Genomic DNA, 8,797 nt, shown 5'->3' on the forward strand with positions numbered 1-8,797 from the left:
CACACAGTGGCAGAGCTGCACCATGGATGATGAATGGAATAAGTAGAAATGCAGACACATCTCCTACTGCTGAATCCACTGCTGCTGAGCTGTGCTCACGCTGCTTTGCTCTCCTCCCACCTGGTAGCACCAGAGCATCTCAGAGCCCCAAAGCAGGATTCTAGTTGACCAAAACAGCATGTTTATCCCAAATCTTTGTGGAGCACCTCATCCCTCATCTTGGCTTTGAAGCGGTCTTCTTGGTAGAGGTTGTTGTGACCAAAAGGGAAGAGGATCCATGTTTATAGTATGTGTCCCAGTAAGACGTGAAGATGACGCTTAAAAACGACTATAAGTACCACATGAGCTATTGCACCACCAAATCTGCTTCCCTGCATGATTTTGCAGTTTCCTCCCCATTTTTGCTGCGTTTTGCCCTAAAAGATAATGTCTGGGTCAAGTCAATGGTGGCAGAATCCAACTCTTCATGCCGAAACGTCCCATTGTGTGAGCCAGCAAAGAGCCAATGGCTTCTTGCTCTTCCTGCCCTCAAAACATGGAATGGTTAAGTCAACGCCATTGTCTGTCTGGTCCCCAAGATCCATGACATCCACAGAGCTCGATGTGTTGCAGCTGTGCTTTGCAAGAAGCAGCAGTGGAAAGACATCTTGATGAAGTCATTCCTTGACAAAATAATTTCTTGATGGAGTCATTCCTCGATGAAGCCATTCTTCAGTGAAGCCATTCCTTGATGAATTAATCCCTTGATGAACTAATTCCTTTAATTACACAGCCCTTCCTTCTAATTATGCCCCAGGGCCTGGCCAGAGGCAGCTGTGTTGTGGGGCTCAGTGCCTGGTGAGGAGTTGCTCCCAAGTTCTGAGTGTCTGAGGGCAGAATTGTTATTTTGCAGTACCTTTTAGTGGGCTAAAAAGGTTGGAATCCTTAAACTGATTCTTTATTTCTTGTGATTTCGTGTTTCATTTATCATCTTGGTTGGGATGGGTGAAGGCTCACTGTCTCAGCTGTGATAGGATAGGCACTGAGACAGGGATGAGGGAAACCTCAGCCAAGGTGCAAGGAAACCTGCTGGAATTTTAATCTGAATTCCTCGGGAAGTGTGGGGGAATTTCACCTTCCCTGCACTGCTGACCTATTTCTGCGTGCCAAAAATAGCCTACGATGTAGAGCACTCCTGGGGAGGAGGCAGAAGGAGAATGGGTGGGAGGGAAAGCTCTGCTGGGGGAGAGCACTGGGATTCTGGCAAGAAAATACCACCTCTGCGTCTTCTGTAGGTGTTTCCGTGAGACATCCTGGCTTTTTTTAATAAAATGAGACACAAAGAAGTTATTTTTTGAAAAGATTTTAGAGATCTGATCCAAAAAAAAACACCTATATACGTAATCAGTCCCCAAATCTGTCTTCTTTATTCCAGTTGTCAGCACCCAAATTGACCAAAGGGAAATGCCCATCTGGGAATAGAAACGATTCCTGTTCCTGCTGCTGGATTTTAATCCTTTGTTTCTCTTTCCTTAGCCTGAAGAGGACAACAGACATGATGTTTGGAGGGAAGCAGGTGGTGGTGTGTGGCTATGGGGAGGTAAGGGGTTCTGCCACCCAGATGGGTGCTCTCCTTGTGAGATGTGTGCCAGAAACCAAACCTGAGCCTTAAGATGTATCACTGCTCAATATTCAGAGCACCTGAACATTAAAATACCAATACTGAAACGTTAAGGGACACAAAAACATCTGCATGTGACAATAATCAGAGGTGAGCTCTGTGGGTGTGCAGCTGTAGCGCTCTGTGCTGAAAGCTGCTCGAGAAAAATAAGTGAGTTTTGCCTTATTGATGTGTTTTGCACCCTCAAATGGAGGGATCTTCTCGAGAAAGTGATCCCATTTTGGGGCAATGTCAGTCCTTATCAGTACTGCTGCATTCCCTGGGTGGTATGGGTGGCTGACCCTCAGAGATGGAACTGTGACACTTCCTAAACAGAGCAGAGACCATACAGAACTCTGGAATGTTCCCTGAGATAAATGTAATCTCTCAGTGTTGTTTGTCTTTCTGGACACAAGGACGCTTTGGGGGGGTGAAAGAGCTCTCAGAAACCCAAATAATCAGCACTTCCATGTCTTCAGCTTCAAGCTGAGCTGCAGCCTCACCCACGTCCTAGATTGCTCCAAGTCTGAGAATTTTGGGCAACCTGAGTTTAGCACTTGTATATTTTTAGTGCCTCTCCTACCTTCCCGTGCTCCAAATCTGGGAATCCTGCATGCCTCAAAAGTCCCTCATCTCCCTCTTCCCTGCACTCCTCTCCTTCCCAGGTGGGCAAGGGCTGCTGTGCGGCGCTGAAGGCCATGGGCTCCATCGTCTATGTGACTGAGATCGATCCCATCTGTGCCCTGCAGGCCTGGTAAGCACCCGGCCTCACTCCTTTCTGGGGATGTTCTGCAGGAAAATTGTGGCCACGGATCAGTGGGAAGCGCTCGCAGGATGTTTGGCTTTGACCACCCTCAATAAGCAGAACAGTTGGGTTCCATCACCATCACCTGCAGAACTTTTGAGTTTGCCCCCCAAAAGGGATTTGCAGCAGGAAGAAGCAGTAACTGGGACAAACTGAGAGATCCAGTGGGAAAAAAAAAAGATAATTTTACAGTAGGAGTGATTTTGTAGCTCAGGAGAGACAGAAATAAGCTCTCAGGGGAACTGCTGACAAATCCTCCAAAGTCCTGCCCTGGTTCTGCCATGTACAGAGCGCACCTTTCTCAGCAGAACAAACAAAAATGGACGTTTTTGGATGCTGATTTCACATCAGAAAATGCGAAACCCCAAAAATTCACATTTTAGTGTCACATCTTGTGCAGGAGACCCAAATATCTCTTTCCTGACCCCAGAAATGCTTGGGGCACAGCGTCGCTCAGCACTCCGTGTTGGCTGTTGTGCAGCGTTAGAAAGTTAAAATGAGTATCTGAGAGGTTTTTTTCTCTATTTTTGGCACATTTTTTGCTGCTTTTCCAACGATCTATTTTTTCCCACTCAGCATGGATGGTTTCCGGCTCGTAAAACTCAATGAAGTCATCAGACAGGTGGACATTGTCATCACCTGCACAGGTATGCAGTGCTGGGGTGGGCAGAAGAGCACCCCGTAACCAGGTCCAAAGGAAAGGGCAAAAAAATGGGGAAAGTCACACCAATAATTTGCATTTTGTGCCTGTTGACATTTCTGCATTCCCCTTTCACAGGCAACAAGAATGTGGTGACCAGGGAGCACCTGGACCGGATGAAGAACAGCTGCATCGTCTGCAACATGGGGCACTCCAACACCGAGATTGATGTGGTGAGCACCGTGCAGCACACAGTGGGCTCTGTGGGGCCGTGGGGACCTCTTGGCCTCACTTCAGCATGAAATACTGGGTAAAATAACCCAGCCATCCTCTGTACAGCACTGCCAGGAATCCCAGAGGATGTCTCTGGTCTTTAAGGACCCTTCCAGCCCAACCATCCCATCATTCTGTCATCTTTAAGGACCCTTCCAACCCAACCATCCCATCATTCTGTCATCTTTAAGGACCCTTTCAACCCAACCATCCCATTGTTCTGTCATCTTTAAGGACCCTTCCAACCCAACCATCCCATCATTCTGTCATCTTTAAGGACCCTTCCAGCCCAACCATCCCATCATTCTGTCATCTTTAAGGACCCTTCCAACCCAACCATCCCATCATTCTGTCATCTTTAAGGACCCTTTCAACCCAACCATCCCATTGTTCTGTCATCTTTAAGGACCCTTCCAACCCAACCATCCCATAGTTCTGTCATCTTTAAGGACCCTTCCAACCCAACCATCCCATTGCTCTGTCATCTTTAAGGACCCTTCCAACCCAAATATCCCATCATTCTGTCATCTTTAAGGACCCTTCCAACCCAACCATCCCATAGTTCTGTCATCTTTAAGGACCCTTCCAACCCAACCATCCCATAGTTCTATGATTCTTTGACTTTGACCATTTGCATGCTGTCTTTCAGGCAAGCCTGCGCACACCCGAGCTGACCTGGGAGCGGGTGAGGTCCCAGGTGGACCACGTCATCTGGCCAGATGGGAAGCGAATAGTGCTGCTGGCGGAGGTGAGGGGCACACAAAGCGACCACCTCCCGCTGCAGGAGCATGGGGAGACCCTGCCTCGCCCCAGGAGGGAGGCACAGCCTCAGGGTTTGGTGCTTTTCCTCCCCAGGGCCGCCTACTGAACCTGAGCTGCTCCACAGTGCCCACCTTCGTGCTGTCCATCACTGCCACCACGCAGGTGAGTGGGGCTGGGGTGGGCTCACCCCATAGCACGCAGTGCTGACTCACCAAGCGTCTCCTCCATGCAGGCTTTGGCTCTGATAGAGCTGTACAACGCTCCCGAGGGCCGCTACAAGCAAGATGTGTACCTGCTGCCTAAGAAAATGGGTAAGGACCTGCCGATTGCTTTGTCTTGTTCTTTATTGCCTCACCAATGTTGAGCAGATGAGAGGTTTTGCCATTCTGGGCATCATCCTCATCCATCCTCATCCTCATCCATCCTCATCCTCATCCTTGTGGCCCAGGGGCAATGGAGATGCTGTTGGACACTTTACTTCTCCAGACCCAAATCTGGAAGTTGGAAGAGGCACGGCTCTCATTTTGATAAATTTGATATATCTTTTTTTGAGTTTTGAGGCTCCTCTCTCAATCTGTCTCAATTCCGACAGCGAGTGTTTATGGGACATGGAGTGCTTCCAAGATACAAATGCTTTGAGAAGGTCGGGGGGAGGGCAGCTTCTGTCTGGGCTGTAGAACAGCTTGCCCAAAGGTTTGTTTTCTCAAAGAAAAGGACAAAGCCACTCCATACCGTAGCAGCAAAGGCTTATTTCTGCAGTTCCAGCATTCGTGCTGTGATGCTTTGTGAAACTGTCGATGCTTTGTGCAGGGGATGGGTGGTGGGAGCTCTCTTCCTCTTTCGGAAGGGCTGCAGGGAGCTGTGCTTAGAGCTCTGCTCTCGCTGCTGCTCGTTGCTCAGAGCTGTGCTCTGCTCACTGCTTGAAATATTTCAGATGAGTATGTGGCGAGCCTCCACCTCCCGACATTCGACGCGCACCTGACAGAGCTCACGGACGAACAGGCCAAGTACCTGGGGCTGAACAAGAACGGGCCCTTCAAACCCAACTACTACAGGTATGGCTCCTGTTGGTCACAGAACTGCAGAATCATGAAATGGTTGGGTTGGAGGGACCTTATAGGTCATAGGATTGAGTTGGGTTGGGTTGGGTTGGGTTGGATTGGGAGGGTCCTCAAAGATCCTGGAATGGGTTGGGTTAGAAGGAACCTTAAAGACTGTAGAACCATGGTTGGGTTGGAAGGGACCCCAACATGCCACCCCTGCTGTGGGCTGCGTGCTCCCCCCACCTCAGGCTGTCCAGTGCCCCATCCACAGCCTCAGGCACCTCCAGGGATGGGGCACCCACAGCTTTGGGCATCCATGCCAGGGCTGCACCACCTCTGGGTGAAGGCTTTCCCCAGCATCTGACCTCAGTCTCCCCTCTTCTTGTTCAGAGCAGTTCCCTGTTGTTCTGTCACCATCTGCCCATGTACAAAGGCGCTCTCCCTCTGTTTATGAGTTCCCCCGAGTTCCTCTCCAGGTCTCCCCGGCACCTCCCTCTTGCCCTGGTTGCACCCAGCCTGAGAACTCCCTGGATGGCAGCTGTTCCCACTGCAGTGCCCCCGGGCAGCTCTCAGGCAACCAGGTTATTTTTAAAGCCTGACACACTGGGGCTGGCACTCAGCAGCACTTGGGCTCACACCAGAGAGGAGCCACTGAAAAACCCCACATTTTTGTGGGTCAGTTCTCCCTCTAGGCTCAGGGTTTGGGGTGGTGTCATAGCCGGTGCAGCTCTGCACACACACAGTGTAACCAAAGCCACTCAACCCAAAAGCCAATGTGGACTTCTCCGAAATTTCCTCTCTTTCTGATAAATTCTGCTGCTCTAATCCAGGTTCGGGTGCTGGAGGTGGCAATGCAGCTCCCTGTGCCCTGAGCTGATCCCAACCCTCAGCCCTGTTGGCACCGCTGAGCTTCCCCTTCCCTCACCCCAACTAAAAATAACTCCGAATTCCGAGGGAGGAGATAGGACCTGGCTCCTTCCAACACCATTTCAGCCAACACCAGGTGTTGGATGCAACGGCCCCTATGGGTCCCTTCCAACTCAGGATATTCTATCATTTTCTTAGCATCCAGCCCAAAATTTCACAGTTTTTATGCGCTGAACCCTCGTTTCCTCCCTTTTCCAGGTATTAAGTTCCTGCCGCTGTAGCCACGAGGAACAGAACCCAAATCCTTTCTCAACTACTGTACAGGATGAAGCAGCGCAAGCTTGCTACGCTCGAGCCGGGCTTGCTCTCGTAGTAGACCGTGTGTTAGGTTATTTATTTATTGAATTAGAGTTCTGTGCGCGGCTCTGCCTCGTGTTCGTGCTGCCGCGGACTGGGAGACGCTCCGTTTCTTCCCCTTCGTTTCGTTTCTCTCTTTTCTGGTCGTTCCCATTCGGGGCTGTGTGAGGATGAGGGCGAGGAAGGAGCTGATGGGGTGGGGACTCCCCGGCGCTGCGCTGCTGCTCCGTTCCCAGTGCCAATCTTTGCCGTGAACCAAAGTTTCCTTCCTGCTGCTCACGCTGCTCCGAATCACGGCCGGAGCGCAACGGCTGACGGCACCCACGTGAGGTCCTCTGCAGCCTCAGGGGGAACACGCAGAGCCTGATCTCCCGGTGACATTCCTCCATCAGATCCATCCGACCCCCTCTGGGCGGAGGAGCCGCCTGCACCACCCCGTCGGTGCGGAGTTGGGAACTGCCATAATTCCGCAGTGCTGAACCGCGACGCGTTGGAGCCGATGGAGGTTGGCCAACTGTTGGCCACAACGCAGAGCTCCAGGGTGGCATCCCGGCTCTCCACGTCCCGTAGGCACCGCTCGATCCGAGCACCTTCCTGAAGAGCCCTTTGGCTGCCTCTGGTCGCTGCCCGCCGCGGATCCTCGCGGTGTCCTCAACGTCGCTCACGCACAATAGAGGAGGAACTGTGGAAGTGCGGCCCCGCGGCCACATCCTGCAGCAAACGGTTCTGCCTACTCCAGAACTGCGCCCGGATAGGAGATTTTGGGAAGAGTCCACGGAGCTGTTGGAGGTTTTATTCAGGGGGCAGCACTGGGCTGAGCGTCCCTACACTGAGCATTCGTACGTTGAGCGTTCCTAACGCTGAGCTTCCCAACGCTGAGCATCCATCCCTACATGGATCAGTTTCCCAATGCTGAGTATCTACACGTTGAGCACCCCAAAATGGAGCTCAGCACCCCAAAATGGAGTTCAACAACTCAATGTGGAGCCCAGCACCCCAACAGTGAGCTCAACACCCCAGCGTGGAGCTCAGCACCCAACTTGGAGCTCAGCACCCAACTTGGAGCTCTGGACCTCAGCATGGAGCTCAGCACCCAACATGGAGCTCAGCACCCAACATGGAGCTCAGCACCCAACTTGGAGCTCTGGACCTCAGCATGAAGCTCAGCACCCAACATGGAGCTCTGGACCCCCACATGGAGCTCAGCACCCAACGTAGAGCTCAGCACCCCACACTGAGCTCATCACTGCCCCAGGATCATCTCTCCCGGCAGCTGTGCCGATTTCTAAGCCCCGATTTATCTTCATTTATCTTCCAGGTGATAGGACAAAAAAATAACAATAAAAAAAGACCCCCCAAATGGCCCCACCTTTTCACACCTCTATTTTTAAAGTTCTTCTCCGTGTCATTCTGCTTCTCCTGTCAGCTTTTCCGCTTGCTTGGCTTTTCCTAATCAATCTGGAATTATAATATTCTGTGATCATCTCTAAATTAAAACGTGTTAATTTTTTTTTCTTCTTCTTCTTCTTTTTTTTTTTTTTAATGTAACACATTTTTAAAGAATTAGGAAAAGGAGATTTAGGTAACACCAGCAAAATCGCATAAGGAGAATAAATCAGTTCTGATCTTTAGAAACAAATGAGACAAAACCCATCGTCGTCAGCTGCAGAGAGGGCAGCAAAACTTGGAGAACATTTTCAAAAGGGTGTTTTAATTATTGATGTCTGAGTGATTGTATTAGAGCAGCAATAAAGACTCTGTAATCTCAAAACAGAAATAAAACATTGGAAAACCGATGGGCTCCGGAACTGGGGATGAGGGATGGGGATGGGGTGGGGTGGGGATGGGGTGGGGTGGGGTGGGATGGGATGGGGTGGGGTGGGGTGGGATGGGATGGGGTGGGGTGGGGTGGGATGGGATGGGATGGGGTGGGGTGGGGTGGGGATGGGGATGAGGTTGGGATGGGGATGGGATGGAGATGGGGATGGGATGGAGTTGGGGTTGGGATGGAGATGGGGATGGGATGGAGTTGGGGATGGAGATGAGGATGGGATGGGGATGGGACCCCAAACCCCATCTGGATGCAGCAGATGTTTGCTGAATGGCATCACTGTGGGGTCGCTGACCTCCCCTCAGCCCACTGCCCCATAGCAGCCTCCAGCTCCCACTGTATAGGGTCACCTCATAGCCCCCCCAGCGGTGGTGCCTTCTATGGGCACCAACACGTGCCCCCCCCCAGCACCCCTTGTTCCCAGTATCCATCATCTCAACGGTGCCCCCCTGCACCCCAACACCCCCACAGCCCCACCCCCTCCCCACCCAATAGCAGAACGGGGTGAGGGGGTGTGTCCTCCAGCCCCGCCCCCTCCGTGCAACAGCCAATAGGAGCGGGGGGGCGGGGCGCGAGGCGC

General features: G+C 51.6%; 1 protein-coding gene across 7 annotated transcripts in view; it reads left to right on the forward strand.

Moving 5' to 3' along the window:
- AHCYL2 (adenosylhomocysteinase like 2) overlaps positions 1 to 8,180 on the forward strand; it is a 44,819-nt gene extending 36,639 nt beyond the window's left edge. For all 7 annotated transcript variants that reach the window (XM_015287911.4, XM_046910495.1, XM_040663075.2 and 4 more), the window contains 9 exons: positions 1,516 to 1,579; positions 2,305 to 2,393; positions 3,021 to 3,091; positions 3,223 to 3,317; positions 4,007 to 4,105; positions 4,213 to 4,281; positions 4,352 to 4,430; positions 5,054 to 5,174; positions 6,288 to 8,180. In XM_015287911.4, the coding sequence (XP_015143397.1) occupies positions 1,516 to 1,579; positions 2,305 to 2,393; positions 3,021 to 3,091; positions 3,223 to 3,317; positions 4,007 to 4,105; positions 4,213 to 4,281; positions 4,352 to 4,430; positions 5,054 to 5,174; positions 6,288 to 6,294 (694 nt within the window). In that variant the 3' untranslated portion in view covers positions 6,295 to 8,180. The remainder of the gene's footprint in view (positions 1 to 1,515; positions 1,580 to 2,304; positions 2,394 to 3,020; positions 3,092 to 3,222; positions 3,318 to 4,006; positions 4,106 to 4,212; positions 4,282 to 4,351; positions 4,431 to 5,053; positions 5,175 to 6,287) is intronic.
- The last annotated feature ends 617 nt before the right edge of the window (positions 8,181 to 8,797 follow it).

Source organism: Gallus gallus, chromosome 1 (assembly GCF_016699485.2).
Source record: "Gallus gallus isolate bGalGal1 chromosome 1, bGalGal1.mat.broiler.GRCg7b, whole genome shotgun sequence".
NCBI classification, from domain to species: domain Eukaryota; kingdom Metazoa; phylum Chordata; class Aves; order Galliformes; family Phasianidae; genus Gallus; species Gallus gallus.